The sequence below is a fragment of the Meles meles genome, chromosome 13 (assembly GCF_922984935.1).
Source record: "Meles meles chromosome 13, mMelMel3.1 paternal haplotype, whole genome shotgun sequence".
Classification (NCBI taxonomy): Eukaryota; Metazoa; Chordata; class Mammalia; order Carnivora; family Mustelidae; genus Meles; species Meles meles.
Window position 1 is genome coordinate 78285214 of NC_060078.1, and position 27570 is coordinate 78312783.

The window sequence follows — 27570 nt, forward strand, 5'->3', positions numbered from 1 at the left end:
TCCTAAAACGCAACAATTAATAGCCTAGTATTGACAGGAAACATAACTGATAAAAGAAATAGTCAATTATTTTGTGTTATATGTATTATATACTGTATTCTTACAATAAAGCTGGAGAAAATATTAATAAAATCATAAGAGCAAATATATTTACAATACTGTTCTATTAAAAAAATCCACGTATTAGTGGATCCATAGTTCAACCTGTGTTGTTCAAGAGTCAACTGTACAAAATATGTTAAAGTGTTAGCTAAGAACACTCAGCTTGAGGGAGCTCTTCATTTGAGATACTCTCAATCATTTTAAAAATGAAAAAGTGAGGGTTGAGGTGATAAAAGGGCCTGTGCAAGGTCACAAGACTCATTTTAGATGAACGAGAAGAGCCCAAACTTGGAATTCTCAACTTCTGGTGTTTTTCTCACTGGACACTGCTTCTGTGGTGGCCCACATCAGAACAAAATCACAATATGGTAACGTGTTCTATTTAATGTAATGAATTAAGATGCTTCAGCAACTTACTAACCCAGAGGATGAATCAAGAAATGTATTTCTCAATGACATAATTCTTAGGAAATGAAATGCTTCAAAGCAAGCAAAAAAGTCCACCCTAATACTTATAACTTAATCTAGAAGCACTGTGATGAGAAAAATTTGAACTTTACACAGCTTAAATCACTGAAGAATGATTTACAGTAAATGTGTTTAATAAGTGCAACAGAAATAAGAAAGGAACTTATTTTTGCATTTCTATTGCAGAATACAAAAAAATTAAGATGTTAATCTGTTAACTGTTTACTTTGACATTTCCTTATATTTTTAAAACCTAACTATCCAACAAAAAAGACTTCTACTGAGGCACCACAAAACCTTACAAGGAAAAGTAACAGAACCTCAAACCTCACAATTCTACAGATTAGTCAATATTTATTGAAGATGGGAGCCTGGATGGCTCAGTTGGTTAAGTGCCTTCAGTTCAGGTCATGATCCTGGAGTTCCAGGATGGAGTCCCACATCAGGCTCCCTGCTTGACAGGGGGTCTGCTTCTTCCACTGACCTCTCTCCTCTAATGCTCTCTCTTACTCATTCTCTCTCTCTCTCTCTCTCTCTCTCTCAAATAATAAATAAAATCTTTTAAAAAAATTATTGAAGACTACAACAAACACCTTAGAATCAAGAGTAACTACCTTAATGAAACTTACTTAACATCGTTCAATTTATGACCTGTTTTTCCGGTCTTTCTTACAGAGGGGAAAAGCATCCCCCCAGTGACAAGCCAGCCTGATATTTTTATTTAAAACTGAATGACTGCAAACATCAAACAAGACTGACATCCCCATGGAAACTAATCCACCCCAGGATTTACCATTCAAACATTTTCGGAAGCATTCATGCACATGTAATGGGTAATGAAAACTGTCAAGGCAGATGACCTTAATTTTGAACACAGCTGAAAGATCCTTGGAGTAAAGATGAAAACCGTTAACTACTTGCTAAAGGAAGACTAATCCGGCAAAAAGGTACCTGGAAAGGACTTGGATTTTAAGAAGCCTAAGCTAATCTAAGCTCCACGCCAGAAACATCTTCAACAAGGAAATTTATGGCATTTTCTCTCTTTAAGGTCTGGGTTTTTTATTCTAGTACCTTTTCTCTTATTCTCAGAATAAATTTTGATATTTTTATCACAGGAGACTGGTTTCCAGAAAAAGACTTCCAGTTTATACAATTTCATTCTGAAACATAAAGTTTCAAGTAACTGGCTCAACTGTCACGTGATACCCAGAAGCACGCTGGAATTCCACCAGCACTTGCTGGGTGTGAGCCCAGGGAATACTCTTCCGACTACCATATAAAAGATGCTTGTGCCCTGCTTACTGAAGTAAATAGAGGGCAAATAGCATATGTCTTTAGTTTAACTGATTTTTTGCCAGCGGCCTCAGTAGCAGTCCCGCCCCAGCCGCAAGCGCCCAACGCCCTTCAGACCTAAAGGAATGGAAGCGCAATCAAGTGATAATCCCAATAATTACCTTATCTCTAGAATTCTAAACTGGTGCCTCCGCCCAACACTACTCCGCCCGATTCTACGCACCCAGCCTGAAAACTACAGGACTCTTCCCTAACCCACATTAGCTAGAAAAAACAGCACCTCTCACTGTAACTCCCTTTCACCCAGCAGGCACAACCCAGTTTTCCTTTTTAAATTATTCTGTACCAATAGCAGCCTGACAACCATTCTATGAGATCTAGCCCTCGGTCAGAAACCTCTCTCTGCCCTAGTCCTGGCTCTCTAAGCACAGCTGGTGCTCCCAGGCCCCAGACCAGACAGCAGGTGAAAACTCCTCTAAGTCACCCAGCTGGACCCTCTTCCCAGCCTTCTCTCATGGCTCTCCACTTCAGGCCAGCTCCCGGGCTATCAGATCCTCAGCATCCTCCTTGTTTGCTAAAACTGTTTTAACTCCCTTTCCAAGTTTAACAGCTCAATCTTCTCCACGTCACCCCTTGACTACGACCTCTGCAAGCTCGCTTCAACTATACAGAACCCAGTTTGGTAACAGCCATTCCCTCTTCCAAATTCTGGCCACTGGAGATATCCTGACATCTACCAGAGCCACCCCAAGCGATGATATTTCATTTGCTTGCAGATTAAAGAGATGGTTAGGTTTTTAATGGTCCTTTGTTTCCTGCTATTACATGCAGACTGCAATCAGTGTACACAGAGGCACCTAAGTGTCCACATTATTCCAGTCTATCGCAGAGCTCCAAGTGAGAAGTCGCTCTCAACTTCAAAAAAAAGTTTGGAAAGATGGTTTTACAAACTATCAAAATACACTAATGGCCAACACTTAAAATTAAGAGTATTAACAAGCTAATATTCCTTCAAACACATCTATTTCAATATATAACACTGTCTTGGGGAATACTAAATCTGCAAACACTACACGACAACTAGGGGTATAGTAAGGAAGTAAGATACCAAGTTGAATCAGATCTTTTCTACAACATTTTAGAAAATTAAAGGATGAAGAAATGATATAGGCCTTCCCCCCCCAGCTTTATTTACACATGATAAAAACTCACCCATTTTAAGTGTAAATTGTGTGATTTTCAGCAAATTTATAGAATTGTGGAATCATCACCACAATCAAATTTGGGATTATCTCTATCATCTCCAAAACTCCTATGAGCCCCCTATGTACTTAATCCTTCACTCCTACCTCTAATAACACTCATCTGCTTTCTGCCTCTCTAAATTTCCCCTTTTTGAGTAATTCATTAAAACTGAAACACAGTATGTAGCCCCGTGTCTGGCTTCTTTCGCGTAATGTTTTCAAGGTTCACCCACATTGTAACCTGTATCACAACTGGTGCCCTTACAGCTGAATAGTACTCCACTGTACACACAGACATTTATCCACTCACCAGCTGACGGACATTTCAGTTGTTCCCAGCTTCTGGCCATTATGAATAATGCTACTATGAACTTTCACATCCAAGTCTTTGGACGTCTATTTTTCATTTTGCTTGGATATTCCTGTATTTTGGAGTCAAACAGTAACCCTATCTTTAATATTTTGAAGAAATGCAAAACCATGGCTATACCATTTTAACCGTCCCCACAGTGAATAAGGTTGCCAATTTCTCCACATCTTGCCAACACCTGTTACTATCTTTTGATTACAGCCATTCTAAAGGATTTGTAGTGGTGTCTCATTGTGGTTTTAATCTGCATTTCCCTAATGGATGGTGAGCATCTTTTCATGAGCTTATTAACCATCTGCATGTTTTCTCTGGTGAAATATATAATCAAGTCTTTTGCCCATTTTTTAACTACATTGTCTTATTACTACTGAGCTATGAGTTCTTTCTATTATCGAGTCTAACAATTCCATTTTGCTCAGGGATGATTTCGACCCTTCTCCATTACTGAACTCTGTATAATGGTACAGCATCTGATCTTAGGGAATGTCCCCTGTGTACTTGAAAAAATATGTCGTTTGTCACTGTTGGGTACAGTGTTCAGCAGAGGTCAATGAAGTAAAACTGTGTGATAGTGCTGTTCACATCTTCTGTAGTCCTTCTAGTTTTCTAATTCTTTTGCCAGCTATAGAGAAAGTTGTCCTAAAGTCTCCAGCTATGACTGTGGATTGGACTCTTTCTCCTTTCGGTTCCACTGGCTTTTGCTCCAGGTGTTCCCGGGCTCTATTATTGTCTCACACTTTGGATTACTGTGTCTTTGTATGATGAACTGACCTTTGAGCTCTATGAAGTGTCCCTCTTCCTTTCAGATGCCAGCCCGTGCCCTGAAGTTTGCTCTGTCAGATATGAATATAGCCACTCCAACTTCTTCATGATTAGCATTTGTGTGGTTTGCCTTACTCTGGCCTTTTACTTTTAAATGATCCATGTCAGCACAGTTAAGGTAGATCTTGCCTTTTTTTTTTTTTTAATCTAATCTGACAATCTCTAACTTTTAATTAGAGTGTTTGGATAGGTACTGCCCAATAGGAGAGCCACTGGCCATATGTGGCTTCGTAAGTTCACTAAAATCTTAAAATTTTCAATTCAGATCCTAAAAATCTCGGTATCTATGTACTACCACTAGCTATATATGTGCTTGGGACAGTGTAGATACGGAACATGTCGATACAGCAGAGTCCGGGCTCAGATCATTTATACTGAATGCAATCAGCAGGGCTGGACTTCTTGCTATTTGCTGTCTCACTTGTTCTTTGATCACCCCTCCTTTTTCTGCCTCTCCTGAGACTGAAAACATGCCATGCTGGCCATTATCTTCACTCTTGGCTTATCAACTGTATCTCTTTGTTTCTAAGGCTGCTCTAGGGCAGTGGTTTTCAAGAGGGAGTCAATTCACCCCTCTGGGACATCTGGCAGTCTAGAGACATTTTGTTTCAACTCAGGGGGCGGGTGCTACTGGCATCTATCAGGTAGAAGCTAGAGATGTTGCAAAGAATCACACAATGTACAGGACAGCGCCCACAAGAAAGACTTACTGGATCCAAAACGTCAGTAGTGCCAAGCTTGAGAAATCTTGCCCTTGGGTTTACAAACTACATCTCGAACTTATCACTTCACATAGTGTAAGAATCTCATAGCATTACCAGAGGTGGGGAGGAGAGAGGGTGAAACAGGCGATGGGGACTAAGGAGGGCACCTGTCACCATGAGCGCCAGGTGACGCATGGAACGGCTGAACCACTGTATGGTACACCTGAAACTAATATGTGTTAACTAACTAGAATTAAAATTAAAACTTTAAAAAAAATATTATAGATTATTTCATTTTCTCCTTTCTGTCTTGTTATTATTGCCACATACCAACAGCTGTGATGTTGTGCTCAACCAAGGTACCTCTCCGGGCTCAATTTTCCTTAGAACAAACCTGGGAATATCTACCTCACAGACGCTCTATGAGAATTAAACCACATAAGCAAAGAGCTTAGCATAGCAGCCATCCACGACAGGTGCCAACATCTGGTAAGTTACTGCGGTACCTACTAAATGAAGACTGTAATTGATTCGAAATGAAATAGGAAGGACATACCTTAACAGAACCCAAGCCACCTACATGCACACACGGTGAAATGTCTTACAAACACCTCTCCTGTAGCTCTCCGCCTCCGAAAGGCTGACAAGACTGCACCCTACTGGACTGGCTGGCAAGGTCTGATTCGGAAGAGAATTTCAAGAATCTTTTAGCCTCTGATACATAATCCCCTTTATTTACCTACATTTAATTGAAGACATCTGTAGGTGGTGCCACACAAAATGTAATTCAGACTTAGAAATGTCAATAAAAATGTCTGTAAGGAAGAGGGCCGATGCAAACCTAGTAGGGGAGTGCACATCAGCAACCACAGAGCCACATGAAATTAGGAATATAATGGAAATATGTTGCCTGACTTGACGAGGTGATAAAAGCTCTTTTCCCATAAAGCTTAATGAGCTCTATTAGTCTTCAGCTTACAGGAATGTAAAAGGGTCAGCCCCACAGAGGGAGTAACTGACTCTCCACACATGGCTCCATTCAAAGGACAGCAGATCAAGTTACTGATGTAATTACTACAACCTGACAATTTCGTTAGATTCATGTGGCAGTTAACTGTTTAGGACTTACAACAAAGGGACATGGCTCATTCATTCCAGTTTTGTGGACCAAGTGAAGTTTAAAGTATCCTTCGTTTTCTGCTGCAAGACTCATGTATTTTATGGTCTCTACCAGATTTTTCTTTTAATCAAAATTAGGGAAGTGTTTGGGTATTTACCACATGTGTAACTTTCCTTCTCCAGCTAAAACATGAGCTCAATGGCAAAATTAAGCATTTGGGACTCCTAACACTCTCCTGCTTTGGCTTTACTTTGGCTCGCAGGCTCTGTGAGGTGGCAGAGGAACAGAAGGCCGAGCCCAGTGCTGTTGAAAATTTGGGGTAGCAGCCACTAACCAGGTCATCAGGAAGCCCCTGCAAAATTCCAACAGAAAGCCCTCAAAGTGTATCCCAAATACTTCAAGCAAAGAAAAGCACATCGGTCATCTGTAATTTTGACTTTTTTTTCCTTTCCCAAGTCCGTAAGCTCAGTAAGAAAAGAGATATTTAAACAAGGTAAAACACAACTCCAGATCAGTAAGTGGAGAAAGCAGATCAGACAGAAAATGACAGAAACTATCACTAAAATTTGATTATACTTTCCCTCTACTTTTCACCAAAGAGTAAAGCTTTTGCACACAGATTCTCAATATTTAGCCAGATATAATAAAAAAAATATTTGTTTGGCATAACTCTAGCTGTACAATTGGTAAACTCCAAGCCCTATCTATACCTGAGAGCGTCCGAAGATGAAAAAAGACAAAAATCCTGATCTTAAGTAGCTACAATCTTGCTAGAAAGACTGTTAACCATATTGCAACGTAAGTATCAGGCCTTGTGTGTTTTTAGCTGACCGATGCCAAATTATGGTAAAACCCTATTCCTTGCTGCCTCAGCCCCACCTAGCTCATTCATTCATTCGTCCATCCATTCATTCAACAAATATTTATCCACAGCCTCCACTGTACTATTTCCTATACTAAAATCAGACACACAGACAAAACAAGAAAAACAGGGTCCTCTCTCACTGGGCTTACATCTGAGAAAAGTCTATCGGTGAGGTCTGTTTAGAAGGGTCTTTGCCCCAGTAGAGCCGCAGACAGCAAGCTCCAGCCTCCTGACTCACGCCATGTCCAAGTAAGCCAATGCAGCCTAAATGTCTTCTGCTCAAAACCATTCTTCCTGCTTACCCCTCAGAGCTCTTGCTGAAATCAGAGTCCAACCTTAGATCTTAAGCAGCATTCTCTTCTCCTAAGCTCCTGCAATGTCTCCCCACCCCACCTTTTTCCTACAAAACTAGACCCTGTTTGCACATCAATCAAACTTGCCTGATGTACTTCCCAAACACTGATGACAAAAGCCACGGCTAAAAACCTAATAAGGTTTCTCTTCTCCCCATTGTGGCTCCTTTGTGGAAGAGCAAAGGGTCAAACGATTTAACATCTTGTCTATCTTCTTTGTAACTGATTTCTGTATGCTTAAATTATTTTTGAAATGAGATTTACATGTATAATTTTACATCCTACTTCTATCCCTGTTTTGTTCATCAACACACTCATGAATATGTATATGCATAATTCCCACTTTAATAGCTGTCGAGTGTTCTATCCCTAACACGGCTGTCTGTACCATTATTTACTTGACCTTCTCCTACTGCTGGACATTTAGACTGTTTATAATTTTTTTGCCATTACAAGTAATGCTGTAATAAACATTTATGCAAGTTTTGTCCTCACTTCTGATTATTTCTCTGGTAGTGATTCTTAGACTAGAATTACTCGGGCACACAACCCACAGATATGAATTTATATAGATGACCAAACTGATTTCTCTAAAAGACAAAGTTTAAAAACATTCCATCCTCTCAGATCTTCATAAGCATTCATTAAAAAATATATATATATCTAAAGAGGTAAGCAAGCATTTATCACTGTTCTTTTAAACTATACTTCTTTGATTACTTACAAGGTTAAATTCTTAAAACATTTATTACCATTGGTATTTCACCACACTATCTCATAAAATTCAACCAAAAGTTATGGGAAAGAAAATAGTACATTTTAAAATTGATTCCAGGAGATCATTAGGTATAATAACCTTATCACACCTTCCCCAAACTGCCTTCTAACTATATACGTTTTAATGAACAAAATTAAGGATTACTTTTTAAGATTTTGTTTATTTATTTGACAGAGAAAGACACAGGGAGAGAGGGATCACAGGCAGGGGGAGTGGGAGAGGGAGAAGAAGCAGGCTTCCAGCTAAGCAGGGAGCCCAACGTGGGGCTCGATCCCAGGACTCCAGGATCATGACCCGAGCTGAAGGCAGACACTTAACAACCAAGCCACCCAGGCACCCCCAAAATTAAGGATTTTTAACAGAAGCAAATCTTATTTTTCAATCCTTTCCTTTGTGATACTTCCCATCCTACTAATAAAATGCTTCATCAACTAAAGAGTAAATTACATAATTTATACTGTCTCCAAATTTCTTATGGTTTGCTTTTTTTATTGTTCTTGCAATAAACTTTATTTAAAATTCTATGTGACAGGCATTGTGCTCAGTGTTTGTCACACACTGTTTCATTTTGTTTTAATAACCATAAAATATCACCATTTCCATTTTTAGATTAACTAAAAGATGAAATAACTTGCTCATGGGCCGACATTTCAAAGCCCATAGTCTGTCCAAACAGAGCTTTGTTTCCCCCTTGATGCTGGATTATTTAGAAAATGTAACCAAACCGGGATGGTACTCTCTGGCCTCGTCAGTTTCCTCTGGCGATCGATCATCCAACTGGTCTCTAAGAGTATTCAATGTGCCAGACTGGGCTACACCGTATACCCACAATGCTTCAGTAATTTCGTGAACACAGCGTCACAGAAGCAGAAAAGGGAACAACTGCCTCTGTGTGCAGAGGTACAGAAGGGCCGTGCAGTGGACAAAGCAGGTAGGCTCAACTTGGACAAGCTGGGAACGGGGGAAGGGAACATAAAGGCAATATAAACAGAAGCAGAAGGAAGAACAAAGGAAAGGCAGAGAACAGCGTCTTACTGTGTGGGGCTGCAGCACAGCCCAAGAGGAAAATACGAAATATTACTAAGGTCTGAGTAGCACTTTATTTACTAAATCACTTGAACTCATGACCCTGGGATCAAGACCCGAGCCTCAGCCACCCAGGTGTCCCCGAGTAGCACTTTAAAAATGCTGCTATGGGGGCACCTGGGTGGCTCAGTGGGTTAGGGTCTCTGCCTTCGGCTCAGGTGGTGATCTCAGGGTCCTGGGATCAAGCCCCGCATCGGGCTCTCTGCTCAGCAGGGAGCCTGCTTCCTCCTCTCTCTCTGCCTGCCTCTCTGCCTACTTGTGATCTCTGTCTGTCAAATAAATAAATAAAATCTTTTAAAAAAAAATGCTGCTATGTCCGCTGCTTCATTGGACAGGTAGGAATTATCAGCTGCATTTTAAAGATAAAAAAGCCCAGGCTCAGGGAAGTTGCGATTTGCACGGTGTGGCCAGTAAGGGAAGGAAAGCTCTGAAACCCAGCTTTGCTTCTGAGAGCAAGCGTCTTGCCACACACTCCGCTGCTTCCTCCGTCCTCCTCCTTCCTCCAAGCCTTACCCAGCGCGTGTCAACTCACAAGTCAGACGCTTTCCTATATATCTTTATACCACAGTGTTATCACTGGAAACTCAGCTCCACGCTGCAGAACGAGTATGAGGACTCAGGGTGGCCGTGCACTGGGAGGGGGAAGGGAAAGGAGAGGAGAGAAGTTGGGGAGGGAGACAGAGGACGGGAGCTGCCTGCGTTTAAGAAAAACAACCAGAGGGTTTTGGGGGGGGGGGGCGGCGGGAGGTTGAGGTACCGGGTGGTGGGTAATAGGGAGGGCACGTACTGCATGGAGCACTAGGTGTGGCGCAAAAACAATGAACACTGTTACGCTGAAAATAAATAAAAAAAATAATAATAATTAAAAATTAAAAAAATAAAAAAAAAAAAAAAAGAAAGGCTCAGTACCAGGTAAGTCCTTTGTTCTTCCCTTATCAATTCAGGGGTCTGAAAAAGTGTTCTCAAACCAACAGCACCCCTCCCCACCGCCCCCCACAACTCCTCCCACTCTCAGTTAATGCCAGGGCAGTTAAGACAGAATAAGGCTAGTGTCAACAGCTGCGAAGGAAACATACAATAAGGCTCTTTTACAATGCAAGACTGATTTCAGTTTACTTAAAAAAAGAAAATGTCCTTAAAAGAAACAATGACCTGTTATGAAGGTGAGCAGTTCTGTAACTTACAGAAATTCTTATTCTAAAAAAAGTCCGTATTCATCTCGTTACCATTATTGAACAGTATGCGTTAAAACAAAATGATCACCTCTAAATTACCAAATAAGTGCCTAACAAAACATGCCAACAGTGATGTCCCATTAGTGATCCTAGTATTAAGGTCAGGGAGTAAATAAACTCTTACCTCCAGAGGGGAGCTGCAAAGGAACCTTGTAAACTGCAGAGTCACGTTTGAATATCAGGATCAGTTTCATGCAATAAATGCGCAGCAAAAGACAACAAAAAAGGAAAAATTATTATTACATCTCTTTTCAGTAACGGCATCGAAAGTAAACTTCAAAGTCTGCAAAATTAACATTTTTGATACATTGTGTAGTTCATCCTCAGAGTAAAGCGCAATCTACCCCAGAGTGGGTATCCAGCTATTTGAATTAAATAAAATCTGTATAAAAATGAATTTAAAGCCCAACAAATTAGTCTTAAAAGCTTTCCTTTTTTAAAGTTTCATCTTACAACCCCTACATAATATAACATCCTCCACAGCAATCTTCCTGACGACGAATGCCACAGGCAAAATTAAGTAAAGGCCAAGAGAAGGCAAAGATAGAAACCAAAGGGGAACCAAGAAAAGAAATAAGAAGTCCAGACCTGGCAAGGAGGCTGGGGAGCAAGAGTGAAAGAAGGAGAGGCCCCGCCCACTCTGGTGCCGGGCCACCGCGTTCACCCTGTTCTCTCGCAGCACACATGCCTCCTTGCTCTCTCCACTATCTCTTTCTCTGACACATGTCAAGGCTTACCGAATCTCATCTGAAACTAAGTGTTACACATGCCACTGCTCAGCATTTAAATAAAGAAACATAAATTTTGGCAGGGTAGGGAGGAGTCAGGACAAAGCAAACTGCAGGTCAGCTCTGGAGTGAAGACTGTCACGTAACTCCACATACATTCGTGATGATAATTCATAATGTTTTTTAGCTGTTATTTATAAAATCAACATTTCAAATCCTTTGAGAGTTACTCGAGTAGTAAAATACCCAAGTAGTATAAACTCTTGATCTTTCTAAATGCAAAATAACTACAATAAAATGCAGTAACAGGCTTGTTTCCAAGCACTCTTGAACTTCCTCTCCACAACAAAGCTAGCTAGTACTCACAGGGAATACAAAAAATTTGATTCTCTTTTAGAAATACACATTGAAATACTTCTCAGTGAAATTACATGATGTCTGGGATTTCCTTCAAAATCACTGGGGGCTGTCAGGAGGGAACTATTGTAGGATAGTGTGTAGATAAAACAAGACTGGCCATTATATTAAACTGGTGAGGACAGGAGATGAATATAAGCAGATTCCTTATAGAACTCTTTCTACTTTGTGAATATTTCTAGTTTTCTATAATAAAGTGTAAAAAGTGTATCAGACACTTCCTCCCCACAAAGCTAAAGCAAATATGTTTGTAAAACATTACTAGTGCACACCAAAGCCATGTAATCAACTACTATCATACAGGTCCCGTTACTTAAGGAACCTTTTTCTTAATTTAAATATCAATATACAATTTGATTATATTAACTGTTAAGAGAACTTTCTGAAAGTGCAAGATATACCAAAATTTTAAGGGCAACCTTATGATCTTGGATTATTTTCACAGTAGCCCAACACAACACTAACCCTACCCTTCCTCCCAGGACTAAAAAGAAAGAACTGAAAGACTAGCCCGTTTTAACAGTGGAGAAAAATGAGGGATGGAGAATTTTTTTTTTTTAATATTTTATTTATTTGACAGAGAGAGATCACAAGTAGACAGAGAGGCAGGCAGAGAGAGAGAGAGAGAGGGAGAGGGAAGCAGGCTCCCTGCTGAGCAGAGAGCCCGATGCGGGACTCGATCCCAGGACCCTGAGATCATGACCTGAGCCGAAGGCAGCGGCTTAACCCACTGAGCCACCCAGGCGCCCCGGGATGGAGAATTTTTATCTCAAAAGGAGAAATAGAAAAAAAAAAAAAAAAGGAGAAATAGGCTCTTGCCCGGTTTCTGGCCACTATGTGCATATCAATGACGTGGTACACATTATACTTTGGGACTTAGAAGTAGTTCTGGTTCAGTAGTAACTGACGTGTCAGTGAGGATGGAAGTCACTTGACTTTAGTCCAGAGAAACGTACGATTACTCTCCAAGAAAACGAAGGTCTCCCCGTGGGCCCAGTAACCGACCCACACCTTTGTCACATGTATATATAACTTTCCTGTCACAGCTTTTTCAAAATAGACCTAAAAATCCCTACGCTGCTTGAAGCTGCCAACACATGAAGTACATAAGTAGAAGTTCTCGATTCCCAAACCAGTAAGAACAGAATAGCAAATCACAAGGTGCACATTCACTCTCCTACTCAAAGGACACGGAAAATGTCCAAACATGCTATTTCTCGATTAGTATACCAGAAAACCCATGGCTAGTTCCCTTCAGTTAATTAGTCAGTAAATTTTCATTCTGAAGTGACACATATTCTATTCAACACAAATGGTTATACTTTGAAAAAACTATAAAAAAGCAAATTAATTACAAAATATATTTGTACATACACTGTAACTGACAGTAGAAATAGATGCCTTTTAACAGACACCATCAGAATGTCTGCTCAGTATAAAAATGGCTCAATGATGCCGTTACAACAACAAAAAAAGAGTATGGCCACAGTCGATAGTCCACATTAACACCACTTCTCTAACACAGTTACACTAATATGGCTATTTAAAAAATATTATGTTATGGGCATAGTTAAGTTTAAGTAAGTTTAAGGGGAAGATCCTATTTTAGATATTTAGGCAAAATGTTGAGAAACTAGAGAATTTAATATGTTTACAAAACATCTTACTCATTTTACAAACAGGAATATACTTCATTCTAGAAATAACTGGAAATAAATATAGCCACAGTTTTTATCTATTTTATCTATTTTAAAGACTACTTCTAAGACATGTTGATTTAATACAGTTGAAAATAGGAACAACCTCCCTGACATCTGGCTTTTCAAACGCAAACAGGTTTCTCGTTACAACATCCGTAACATTACTACCTGGACTCACTTGCTAAAATTCATAAAAATGTTGTCAATTATCTCATCTACTCTTGAATTTTTAAAAAGATTTTATTTATTTATTTGATAGAAAGCAAGAGAGCATAAGCAGGGGGAGCAGCAGAGAGAGGGAGAAGTAGGCTCCCTCTCCTGAGCAGGGAGCCCAGTGCAGGGCTGGATCCCAGGACCCTGGGATCATGACCTGAGGAAGGCAGACGCTTCACCGACTAAGCCACGCAGGCGCCCCTGATTTTTTTTTAAATAAGAAGTACGTTCTGTATTTAGCATTCAGGCATAAAGGGTATCAGTACTATTTTAAAAAACCTTTCAGACCTCTAAAAAGGGAAAAAGGAGAGACCCAGATCAGCTCTCATGTTCCACACTACTTACTGACCTTGCTTCTCTTAAGTATTCTTACCACTTCTAGCACCATCCGTAGCCTACATCGTAACACCCTCTCATTCCTTCCAGAGAAGCACTTAGCGCTTACCAAAATTTTCTCAACAGTTTTCCAAGCACACAAAATTGTAGCTAAACTTCTTGTCAGTTATGATCAGGAAGTTCTTTCTTTTTCCACGACTTGTTATTAACCATGCCAGTTATGCTGGGGGGGGGGTGGGTGGGCAGGGACTGGATGGGGGAGAGGAGGGGAGAGGGAGGGAGGCAAGAAGCAGAGAAGAATACTGGTTTTGTCAAAATAGCCTGGTAAAACTATGATCAACTATTTATCTGTGCAATAGAAAACATTCAACATGTAAGTAATATAAGCTACTATATTCCTGAAATGCCTTTTCTTTTTAATAAGGAACCATGTTATATCCTGTATTTTAACAAAAAAAGAAACAATAAACAGCAATTTTTTTATAAGGCATAACTTTTTTCTAAATCAAAGAATATAAGTGAGTTATGACTACTTGTCAAAATGGAGTTCAAGTCTTTCATGTAACTGTTCACACCGATTACCCAAAGTGTCCCCGCATTAACCAAATACTGCCGCTGCTCCTGCTTCTGTGATCTTTCACCCCCGCACTGGTACTTACAAACTGTCAGGGGACAAGTCTAACGACTTTAGGCTATAACCTGACAAAATCTTTATTTAAAACCTGTATCATAACTCCATGTAAGATGCTAAGTTTTCCTACCAGGAATTTGGCAGTTTTGATTCAATTAAGAGTCTAAATTAAGTTAAACGAGGCTCCCTTTCCATTCTCCCACAACTGCTGGTACATATTTGGACTACTGGAAATTGACTGTTTTAAGGCAGTGCAGGAACTAAGTTTTGTTAAGAATGTGTTTCTCCTGAATCTCCAACTCTTAGACATTAATCTGATTCTACAGAAGAAAACAGTTTTCTTATTTCGTTTCACTGCAGAAAAACAGAACCTTCAAAAGCAGCCTACACAGCTAACACCCATTTAACAAGTCATCCGGAGAATAGAATTAAATCTGTACTTAGCAGGGAGTGACAGCTAAGGTCTGAGGACAAAGATCCTGTTTACCCTGACTTTAGCGGGGAGAAAACAGAACAGATTCAAGCAATCCTTAACTTCCTTTCTAGAGCTGCTCTCTAATCCACCTGCCGGCAAGGTGGCTGAAGGGACTAACACTTGAACTGGCTTATTTGGTTAGACCTGGAACCCTTGGACTAGCCATTAAGCTTCAATAAATCTTAAAAGATGACAAGGAAAATCATACTTACATCCTAATGTATTTAAATCTATGTCCCCTAAGCCACTAAATGCCCTTCTTTTGTCAATAGAAAGGAAGAACAATGATCTCAGAGTCGATCTGGAATCTCACTAGATTCATCTACTTGAGTGAGTACCTTCAATTATTGGGGCCTTAGTTTTCTACCTGTAAAATGACTTCAGCCAAACCAGTTTCACCAAAAGGTACTGTGGCACACCCAGTTCCTGAGGCACTCTCTAAAACATGACTCCACGGCCAACGAGGTTCAAGAAATATTGCCGCCTCGCCTCTCCTTCCTCATCCTAGAGAATTATAAGGTGCCCTGACAAATTGAACGCTTCAAGAATTCCTGCCATTAAAAACAAAAAACCCTACAAGATGAGTACGTTCTGGGGATTGAAAGCACAGCACTGTGATTATATGTAACAACACTGTACAATATAGTGAAAGTTGCTTTAAAAAAAAAACCCAAGTAGATCGATCTTAAGTGTTTTCATGACAAAAGAGAAACGGTAACTATGTGATATAATCAAGGTATTCGCTGGCACTATGGTGGTCATCACGCTGCCGTATACGGGTTTCAAATCAGCATGTTGTAGACCTCACACAATACTCTATTGCCAACTATATCTCAAAGTTAGAAAAACAAAATCTCTTCAACTTTCTTTAATCTAGTGCTTTCCAAAGCTACATGACCAGAAAGTTTTGGTTTTTGGTTTTTAATTTCACGTAACATTTAGTAACATTCTATAGAATATTCTATAAAACTCATCCTGGGAAACACTGCCAGCTCTGACTCAGTTTCCCCAATCCATGTTTAATAAAAATGCTCACTGAAAATATTCCATATGCCTGTTTACAGTATGAAAATCTAATACAAACTATCAGTGAATTACTGGCCCCCTTTCCCTCCTTTTAAGAGGTACGGTTCCTATCCAAAATAACCCCTCCTAGTATAAGATTCTGCACTTTAGATTGGTGAACGGCTTAATGCTCAAGCCAACACCACGGAAGGAACTAAAATAAAATGCCTCTTGAAAGATTGTAGTATCTTCCCAGAATCACAAAAGTCCATAACACTCATACAAAGAGCTTCACAGCTTTCGCTGTGTTGAGTCCAGTTGGCTAACGCATGCCCTAAGTAGTGAGCTACTTTGATGCATACTCTTTTACTATGCCAATTTCCAAGAGCAGCAGAGATGTGGGCAATAACTGAGTCATTCATTACCACCTACCTCACTGCACGAATTCACTATAATGACACTTGTACGTCTTACCGTGACTTAGTATCTATTAACACAAATAACATATATTTGAACTTATTAAAAATTCATTTATTATTTACTACCTCAAGTTACGGTGCTTCCATTCCTAAAATTAAATGGTGAAGACTGCAAGATGAATCTATAATCCAAAGAAGAATATAATTCTACAGGCTTTCCTTCCCAATCCACGATCAGCAGTGGAACCATCGCCAAGAGGCAGATTTTCATGAAAACCCTCACAGGGAAGACCATCACTCTAAAGGTTGAACCCAGAGATACAACAGAAAACGTGAAGGCCAAGAGTCAGGATAAGGAAGGAATTCCTCCTGATCAGCAGAGACTGATCTTTGCCGGCAAGCTATTGGAAGATGGACGTACTCTGCCTGGTTACAACGTTCAAAAGGAGTCCGCTCTTCATTTTGTGCTGGTGCTAAGAAAAGGAAGAGGAAGTCTTATACCACTCCCAAGAGTAAGAGAAAGAAGGTTAAACTGGCCATCCTGAAATACTATAAGGTGGATGAGAATGGCAAAATCCGTCGCCTTCGTCGGAGTGCCCTTCGGACTGAGTATGGTGCTGGAGTCTTCACGGTTAGCCACTTGGACAGACGTTATTGTGGCAAATGTTGTCTGAACTGTTGCTTCAACAAACCAGAAGACAAGCAATTGTATATGGGTTAATAATAAAAGACATGAACTAAAAAAAAAAAAAAAAGACACATATACATATATATATATATATATATATATATAATTTTGCAGCTTGAAGAACTCAAAGAGAATGGAATTTAAAAGAATTTCATTGTTTTACAAAACTATCAGCACCAAACAAAATCACCATAAACAGAGGTCATATCAAAGGGCAAAGAAAAGTTCTTGGCAAAGTCACCAAAATGAACACCCACTAAAAAAAGACTCATGTGTTGGTGACATCATGTGCTGAGTCCAGAATCATGGGCTTCTCTAATGTAGGAATCTTTTGGAGGCACCGGGGTGGTTCGAATGGTTAAGGGTCTGCCTTCAGCTCAGATCCTGATCTTGGGGTCCTGGGATCGAGCCTGCGTTGGGCTTGTGCATGTGCCTGTGTGCTATCAGATAAATAAATAAATCTTAAAAAAAAAAATCATTCCGCCACAAGATCTAATAACCTAAAGGCAAGCTTGTTTACAACATTTACATTAAGGACTAGCACAAAATATTAAAATAGATAACAAGAAACGTGGAAATAATTTAAAAGTGTGTTTATGAGGAAAAATATCTTGGGATTTTTTTTTAAAATGAACATTGGCAAATTGTATAATAAGAAAAATCTTTAAACCTGTTGCTCTCTTAATCTGTAAACTGAGTGGGGAGGCGTCAAAACTAAAGTCTTAAAACTGCATTCTTCTCACTGTAACATTTTCTTAAGTATTGCATACAGGTTACTTCCAGATTGGGAAAAAATATTTAAAAGACACATATATGTGAAAAGACCCCTAGCCAGAGAATACAGAAAACTCTTGGCAATCTGTAAGGAGAAAAGACATGAGAGCCTAATTTTTTAAAGGTGAGGCAGACTCCTAAACAGGCACTTTCCAAAAATGAGGATATTCAAACGGCTCATACATTCACGAAAAGGTGCTTGGCAAAAGGCAAAGTAAAACTTCAATCTGATACCGCTAAAGAGACCCACCAGAGAGGCTGATTAAAATGTCGTACGCTACCAAGCGCTGGTGAGAATGTGAGGCAATAAGAATTCTCGTAAGGTCCAACCACTACGAAAAACGGGCCGTATGCACAAAAGCTAAGATATCTTTACGCTATGGTTGAGGGATTTAATTCCTAAGTATACACCCAAGAGAAATGAGTATCATGTCCATCAAAAGACAGGTAGAAGAATGTTTATGGCAACTTTACTCGCGATAGTCCTAAACTGGAAGCCATCCGCATGCCCATCAGCAGGAGAAAGGACTGACTGTCCGCTACCCGCACCACGGAAGACTACACAGGACTGAGAGAAAACTGCTCCAGGATGCAGCACACGTAACTCTCACAACAGATGCGGAGCAAGAAGGCGACACAGAAGAGTGTATATATCGCACGATTGCATGTATATGAAGCTCAAGAGCATCTTAGGGTCCGAAGAGGAGCTGCCTCTGGGTGAGAGCGTACTGACTAGAGAAGGAGCCTTCTGGAATGCTGAAAATGTTCTTTTTTAATCCGAGTGGTGATTAAGGGGCATATACAAATGTAACATTTCAATAAGTTGCACACTTAAAATTTGTGAGCTTTGCTGTGTATAAATATAAAAATTAAATTCAAAAAAGAAAATAAGATGGGAGGAGTCAAGATGGCGGAGAAGTAGCAGCCTGAGACTACATCAGGTAGCAGGAGATCAGCTCGATAGCTTATCTAAACATTGCAAACACCTACAAATCCAACGGGAGAGCGAAGAGAAGAAGAACAGCAACTCTAGAAACGGAAAATCAACCACTTTCTGAAAGGTAGGACTGGCGGAGAAGTGAATCTAAAACGACGGGAAGATAGACCGCGGGGGGAGGGGCCGGCTCCCGGCAAGCGGCGGAGGAACGGAGCACAAAATCAGGACTTTTAAAAGTCTGTTCCACTGAGGGACATTGCTCCAGGGGCTAAACCGGGGTGAAGCCCACGCGGGGCCAGCGTGGCCCCAGGCCCCGCAGGGTCACAGAAGGATCGGGAGTGTCGGAGTGTCGGAGAGCTCGCAGCTATTAGAACGGAGAAGCCGGCTGCCAAGACAGAGCCGAGGACTGAACTCTCAGCTCGGGGTTACCTTGAACTGGTCGCGGGCTGGGTGAGCTCCGAGCGCGGCTAGAGGCTGGGGATACGGGAGTGATTGGGTGCTGTCCTCTGGGGGCGCACTGAGGAGTGGGGCCCCAGGCTCTCGGCTCCTCCGGGCCGGAGACTGGGAGGCCGCCATTTTCATTCCCGTCCTCCGGAACTCTACGGAAAGCGTTCAGGGAACAGAAGCTCCCAAAAGCGAACCCGAGCCGATTACTTAGTCCGGCCGCCGGTAAGGGCGGTGCAATCCCGCCTCGGGCAAAGACACTTGAGAGTCACTACAACAGGCCCCTCCCCCAGAAGATCAACAAAATATCCAGCCAGGACGAAGTTCATCTATCAAGGAGAAAGCAGATTCAATTCCTAAGACAGCAGAGCAATTCCAGAGGAGGAGAAAGCAAAGCACGGAACTCATGGCTTTCTCCCCATGATTCTTTAGTCTTGCGGCTACTTCAATTTTTTTTTCTTTTTTCAATTTTTTTTTCTTTTTTCAATTTTTTTTCTTTTTTCTTTTTTCTTCTTCTGCTAAATTTTTTAAAACTTTTACCCTTTTCTTTTTTAACATTTTTTGACTAGTTCATCTAAATATATATTTTTTTCTTTCTTTTTTATATTTTTTTATTTGTTTTATTTTTAAAATTTTTTTCTTTTTTCTTTTTTCTTTTTTTTTTTCAGAACCTGTTTTTATCCCCTTTCTCCCCCCCACAATTTGGGGTCTCTTCTGATTTGGTTACAGCGCATTTTTCCGGGGTCTTTGCCACCCTTTTAGTAGTTTATTTGCTCCTTCATATCCTCTTATCTGGACAAAATGACAAGGCGGAAAAAATCACCACAAACAAAAGAACAAGAGACAGTACCGAAGGCTAGGGACCTAATCAACACAGACATGGGTAATATGTCAGATCAAGAGTTCAGAATGACGATTCTGAACATTCTAGCCGGGCTCGAAAAAGGCATGGAAGATATTAGAGAAACCCTCTCTGGAGATATTAAAGCCCTTTCTGGAGAAATTAAAGAACTAAAATCTAACCAAGTTGAAATCAAAAAAGCTATTAATGAGGTGCAATCAAAAATGGAGGCTCTCACTGCTAGGATCAATGAGGCAGAAGAAAGAATTAGTGATATAGAAGACCAAATGACAGAGAATAAGGAAGCCAAGCAAAAGAGGGACAAACAGCTACTGGACCATGAGGGGAGAATTCGAGAGATAAGTGACACCATAAGACGAAACAACATTAGAATAATTGGGATTCCAGAAGAAGAAGAAACAGAGAGGGGAGCAGAAGGTCTATTGGAGAGAATCATTGGAGAGAATTTCCCTAATATGGCAAAGGGAACAAGCATCAAAATCCAGGAGATGCAGAGAACCCCCCTCAAAGTCAACAAGAATAGGTCCACACCCCGTCACCTAATAGTAAAATTTACAAGTCTTAGTGACAAAGAGAAAATCCTGAAAGCAGCCCGAGAAAAGAAGTCTGTAACATACAATGGTAAAAATATTAGATTGGCGGCAGACTTATCCACAGAGACCTGGCAGGCCAGAAAGAGCTGGCATGATATATTCAGAGCACTCAACGAGAAAAACATGCAGCCAAGAATACTCTATCCAGCTAGGCTATCATTGAAAATAGAAGGAGAGATCAAAAGCTTCCAGGACAAACAAAAACTGAAAGAATTTGCAAACACCAAACCAGCTCTACAGGAAATATTGAAAGGGGTCCTCTAAGCAAAGAGAGAGCCTAAAAGTAATAGATCAGAAAGGTACAGAGACAATATACAGTAACAGTCACCTTACAGGCTAATAATGGCACTAAATTCATATCTCTCAATAGTTACCCTGAATGTTAATGGGCTAAATGCCCCAATCAAAAGACACAGGGTATCAGAATGGATAAAAAAACAAAACCCATCAGTATGTTGCCTACAAGAAACTCATTTTAGACGGGAAGACACCTCCAGATTTAAAGTGAGGGGGTGGAAAACAATTTACCATGCCAATGGGCATCAGAAGAAAGCTGGGGTGGCAATCCTTATATCAGATCAATTAGATTTTAAGCCAAAGACTATAATAAGAGATGAGGAAGGACACTATATCCTACTCAAAGGGTCTGTCCAACAAGAAGATCTAACAATTTTAAATATCTATGCCCCTAACGTGGGAGCAGCCAACTATATCAACCAATTAATAACAAAATCAAAGAAACACATCAATAATAATACAATAATAGTAGGGGACTTGAACACTCCCCTCACTGAAATGGACAGATCATCCAAGCAAAAGATCAACAAGGAAATAAAGGCCTTAAATGACACACTGGACCAGATGGACATCACAGATATATTCAGAACATTTCATCCCAAAGCAACAGAATACACATTCTTCTCTAGTGCACATGGAACCTTCTCCAGAATAGATCACATCCTGGGTCACAAATCAGGTCTCAACCAGTATCAAAAGATTAGGATTATTCCCTGCATATTTTCAGACCACAATGCTCTGAAGCTAGAATTCAATCACAAGAGGAAAGCTGGAAAGAACCCAAATACATGGAGACTAAACAGCATCCTTCTAAAGAATGAATGGGTTAACCAGGAAATTAAAGAAGAATTGAAAAAATTCATGGAAACAAATGATAATGAAAACACAACAGTTCAAAATCTGTGGGACACAGCAAAGGCAGTCCGGAGAGGAAAATATGTAGCGGTACAAGCCTTTCTCAAGAAACAAGAAAGGTCTCAAGTACACAACCTAACCCTACACGTAAAGGAGCTGGAGAAAGAACAAGAAAGAAACCCTAAACCCAGCAGGAGAAGAGAAATCATAAAGATCAGAGCAGAAATTAATGAAATAGAAACCAAAAAAACAATAGAAAAAATCAATGAAACTAGGAGATGGTTCTTTGAAAGAATCAATAAGATTGATAAACCCCTGGCCAGACTCGTCAAAAAGAAAAGAGAAAGGACCCAAATAAATAAAATCATGAATGAAAGAGGAGAGATCACAACTAACACCAAAGAAATACAGACAATTATAAGAACATACTATGAGCAACTCTACGCCAACAAATTGGACAATCTGGAAGAAATGGATGCATTCCTAGAGACATATAAACTACCACAACTGAACCAGGAAGAAATAGAAAACCTGAACAGGCCCATAACCAGTAAGGAGATTGAAACAGTCATCAAAAATCTCCAAACAGGGGCGCCTGGGTGGCTCAGTGGGTTAAGCCGCTGCCTTCGGCTCAGGTCATGATCTCAGGGTCCTGGGATCGAGCCCCACATCGGGCTCTCTGCTCAGCAGGAAGCCTGCTTCCTCCTCTCTCTCTCTGCCTGCCTCTCTGCCTACTTGTGATCTCTCTCTGTGTGTCAAATAAATAAATAAAATCTTTAAAAAAAAAAAAAAATCTCCAAACAAACAAAAGCCCAGGGCCAGACGGCTTCCCAGGGGAATTCTACCAAACATTTAAAGAAGAACTAATTCCTATTCTCTTGAAACTGTTCCAAAAAATAGAAATGGAAGGAAAACTTCCAAACTCATTTTATGAGGCCAGCATCACCTTGATCCCAAAACCAGACAAGGATCCCACCAAAAAAGAGAACTACAGACCAATATCCTTGATGAACACAGACGCAAAAATTCTCGCCAAAATACTAGCCAATAGGATTCAACAGTACATTAAAAGGATTATTCACCATGATCAAGTGGGATTTATTCCAGGGCTGCAGGGTTGGTTCAACATCCGCAAATCAATCAATGTGATAGAACACATTAATAAAAGAAAGAACAAGAATCATATGATACTCTCAATAGATGCTGAAAAAGCATTTGACAAAGTACAGCATCCCTTCCTGATCAAAACTCTTCAAAGTGTGGGGATAGAGGGCACATACCTCAATATTATCAAAGCCATCTATGAAAAACCCACCGCAAATATCATTCTCAATGGAGAAAAACTGAAAGCTTTTCCGTTAAGGTCAGGAACACGGCAGGGATGTCCATTATCACCACTGCTATTCAACATAGTACTAGAAGTCCTAGCCTCAGCAATCAGACAACAAAAAGAAATTAAAAGCATCCAAATCAGTAAAGAAGAAGTCAAACTATCACTCTTCGCAGATGATATGATACTATATGTGGAAAACCCAAAAGACTCCACTCCAAAACTGCTAGAACTTGTACAGGAATTCAGTAAAGTGTCAGGATATAAAATCAATGCACAGAAATCAGTTGCATTTCTGTACGCCAACAACAAGACTGAAGAAAGAGAAATTAAGGAGTCAATCCCATTTACAATTGTACCCAAAACTATAAGATACCTAGGAATAAACCTAACCAAAGAGACTAAGAATCTATACACAGAAAATTATAAAGTACTCATGAAAGAAATTGAGGAAGACACAAAAAAATGGAAAAATGTTCCATGCTCCTGGATTGGAAGAATAAATATTGTGAAAATGTCTATGCTACCTAAAGCAATCTACACATTTAATGCAATCCCTATCAAAATACCATCCATTTTTTTCAAAGAAATGGAACAAATAATCCTCAAATTTATATGGAACCAGAAAAGACCTCGAATAGCCAAAGGAATATTGAAGAACAAAGCCAAAGTTGGTGGCATCACAATTCCGGACTTCAAGCTCTATTACAAAGCTGTCATCATCAAGACAGCATGGTACTGGCACAAAAACAGACACATAGACCAGTGGAACAGAATAGAGAGCCCAGAAATCGACCCTCAACTCTATGGTCAACTAATCTTCGACAAAGCAGGAAAGAATGTCCAATGGAAAAAAGACAGCCTCTTCAATAAATGGTGCTGGGAAAATTGGACAGCCACATGCAGAAAAATGAAATTGGACCACTTCCTTACACCATACACGAAAATAGACTCCAAATGGATGAAGGACCTCAATGTGAGAAAGGAATCCATCAAAATCCTTGAGGAGAATGCAGGCAGCAACCTCTTCGACCTCAGCCGTAGCAACATCTTCCTAGGAACAACGGCAAAGGCAAGGGAAGCAAGGGCAAAAATGAACTATTGGGATTTCATCAAGATCAAAAGCTTTTGCACAGCAAAGGAAACAGTTAACAAAACCAAAAGACAACTGACAGAATGGGAGAAGATATTTGCAAACGACATATCAGATAAAGGGCTAGTATCCAAAATCTATAAGGAACTTAGCAAACTCAACACCCAAAGAACAAACAATCCAATCAAGAAATGGGCAGAGGACATGAACAGACATTTCTGCAAAGAAGACATCCAGATGGCCAACAGACACATGAAAAAGTGCTCCACGTCACTCGGCATCAGGGAAATACAAATCAAAACCACAATGAGATATCACCTCACACCAGTCAGAATGGCTAAAATTAACAAGTCAGGAAATGACAGATGCTGGCGAGGATGTGGAGAAAGGGGAACCCTCCTCCACTGTTGGTGGGAATGCAAGCTGGTGCAACCACTCTGGAAAACAGCATGGAGGTTCCTCAAAATGTTGAAAATAGAACTACCCTATGACCCAGCAATTGCACTACTGGGTATTTACCCTAAAGATACAAACATAGTGATCCGAAGGGGCACGTGTACCCGAATGTTTATAGCAGCAATGTCTACAATAGCCAGACTATGGAAAGAACCTAGATGTCCATCAACAGATGAACGGATAAAGAAGATGTGGTATATATACACAATGGAATACTATGCAGCCATCAAAAGAAATGAAATCTTGCCATTTGCGACGACGTGGATGGAACTAGAGCGTATCATGCTTAGTGAAATAAGTCAATCGGAGAAAGACAACTATCATATGATCTCCCTGATATGAGGACATGGAGAAGCAACATGGGGGGGGGGGGGGTAGGGGGATAGGAGAAGAATAAATGAAACAAGATGGGATTGGGAGGGAGACAAACCATAAATGACTCTTAATCTCACAAAACAAACTGGGGGTTGCTGGAGGGAGGTGGGATTGGGAGAGGGGGAGCAGGCTATGGACATTGGGGAGGGGAGGCGAACCATAAGAGACTATGGACTCTGAAAAACAACCTGAGGGTTTTGAAGGGTCAGGGGTGGGAGGTTGGGGGAACAGGTGGTGGGTAATGGGGAGGGCACGTTTTGCATGGAGCACTGGGTGTTGTGCAAAAAGAATGAATACTGTTACGCTGAAAAAATAAATAAAATGGAAAAAAAAAAAAAGAAAATAAAAAGCAAAAACTACGAGTGAGCTCCCCCTATGGATTTTTCCTAAAAATTATTTAAGCCACAGAATTTTATGGTTAAAAGGAATTTGGTAATAATCTAGTCCAGCTCCTCGAGCTTGCATCTGGATAAACTGAGGCCCACACGTGTTACACCCAGTAGTCCGTTAGCAGCAAAACTAGAAGCCTTTCTAGGTTCTTGCTCTCCTTCCATTAAAACAAGGATTCATTACCACCATTAATCAAACTCACACGAAAGCAGTAACACCCAGAGATACCAAATCTCCATGTTATAAAACAAAACTAAGATACGGTGATAAACAGATGTTCACGTAACAAGGACACAAAGCAGCTAACAAGTCTACAGCAGAATGCGTCATGTTTATGATAATGACAAATTCAGCCAACAAAAAGGCAGGGTTTTAAAAATATGTGCACAAGCAACATAAATGAGGAAGACATCCTGTGTCCCGTTTCCTGGCCTCGCCAGTGCCAGTCCTTACGTGAGCCGCTCACGCCTCTGCCGTGGCCCTGAAACGTACCTTCCGACAACACACGTGGGCCTGTGCTCTCCATCCAGGGGTCTGCCAAGGGGCCCCTCCCCTCAGAGCCTCTTCCCGACATCGTTCCTTAACCATCACCACCACCACTCTCTAACCCTCCCCTTTTCTTCATCAACTGTTAGCACCTATTACTCCGATAACACACCGCGCATACTTCCTCACCGGTGTGTAATCTGAGGGTAAGAAATTTCTGTCCTGTTCACTGTGCTGCACACCCTGGAGTCTAAAATAATGCCTGGCACACAGCAGGAACTCAATATTTGCTGCTTACGTGCCTACATGCATTCATGCATGACTTGAATTAATCATGAACGAATAAATGAATATTCATAGTCTTTCCTTCTTCCCTGTGTCTCTTCATGGCCCCTGGCTACTTTGTAGAACTGGGTCACACCCGGTCAAGGTGAAATGCCATAACCAGAGAGAAGCGGTCACCAGTAACTAAGAACTGCTGTCACTGAAGAAAACACCTGTGCCCTGCTCATTTGATCTTCCCAGGAGTCCAGAAACACCTTTAATTTCCTGCAGAGAAACTTCCAGTAAGTACTTCTGAGGAACAACTACTCAAGTGACTTTGGACAAAACCAGGTATCATTAAATGACACTAAGTTGGGCAAAAAGATTCAAACTGACCTTGAAAAACTGGGTGTCTTTCAAAATCTGAATGACCTGAATTAAGGATAAGCAGAAAATACAAAGCCCAGAAATAAAAATTCACAGGAAACCAACTGAGACAAAATTTTAAAAGCCTTCTGGTCAAAATACTAAGAAATAAATATATTATTAGTAATTTAATCATTATTAAAAACTAATAGTTGATTTTATTAACAAATATTAATAATAGTTTTAGGTACTTCTTGCACACTTATCAAATCAACTGATTCCAAGCAAGATCACATATCTCCACATCATACCAGGTACATATATACCCAATAATTTTTTTAAATTTTTATTTATTTATTTGAGAGGGGGCAGGGGGCCAGGAGTTGGGGGGGGGAGAGAGGGAAAGGGAGAGAAGCAGACACCCTGCTGAGCGAGGAGCCTAACATGGGGTTCGATCCCATGACCTGGGGTTGAAATCAAGACCGGGATGCTCAACTGACTTAGCCACCCAGGCTCAGGTACTATTTTTTTTTTTTTAATAAATGTATTTATTTGACAGAGGGACATCACAAGTAGGCAGAGAGTCAGGAAGAGAGAGAGGGGAAAGCAGACTCCCTGCCGAGCAGAGAGCCGGATGCAGGGCTCGATCCCAGGACACTGAGATCATGACCTGAGCCGAAGGCAGAGGCTTAACCCGCTGCGCCACCCAGGCACCCCCAGGCTCAGGTACTATTAATATAAAAATTATTTCCAATAATTTTTAATATTGATATTTTAACATTTTTAACATTAATGCAAACCTATGTCAGGATGTTTATTAAAGTATTTTTTAAGCAATTTTTTAAAGAATTTTATTTATTAATTTGAGACAGAGAGATACAGAGAGAGGGAAAGCATGAGCAAGGGGAGAGGCAGATGGAGAGAGAAGCAGACTCCCTGCTAAGCAGGGAGCCCGACGTGGGGCTCGATCCCAGGATGCTGGGATCATGATCTAAG

The 27570-nt window shown here is 40.5% G+C and overlaps 1 protein-coding gene and 1 pseudogene across 5 annotated transcripts in view; one reads left to right on the top strand and one right to left on the bottom strand.

The window, feature by feature from the left end:
* ATE1 (arginyltransferase 1) overlaps positions 1 to 27570 on the bottom strand; it is a 176644-nt gene that overhangs the window by 110409 nt on the left and 38665 nt on the right. For all 5 annotated transcript variants that reach the window (XM_046027786.1, XM_046027789.1, XM_046027790.1 and 2 more), the window contains one exon: positions 10565 to 10597. In XM_046027786.1, the coding sequence (XP_045883742.1) occupies positions 10565 to 10597 (33 nt within the window). The remainder of the gene's footprint in view (positions 1 to 10564; positions 10598 to 27570) is intronic.
* On the top strand, positions 15315 to 17085 carry LOC123955546 (annotated as a pseudogene).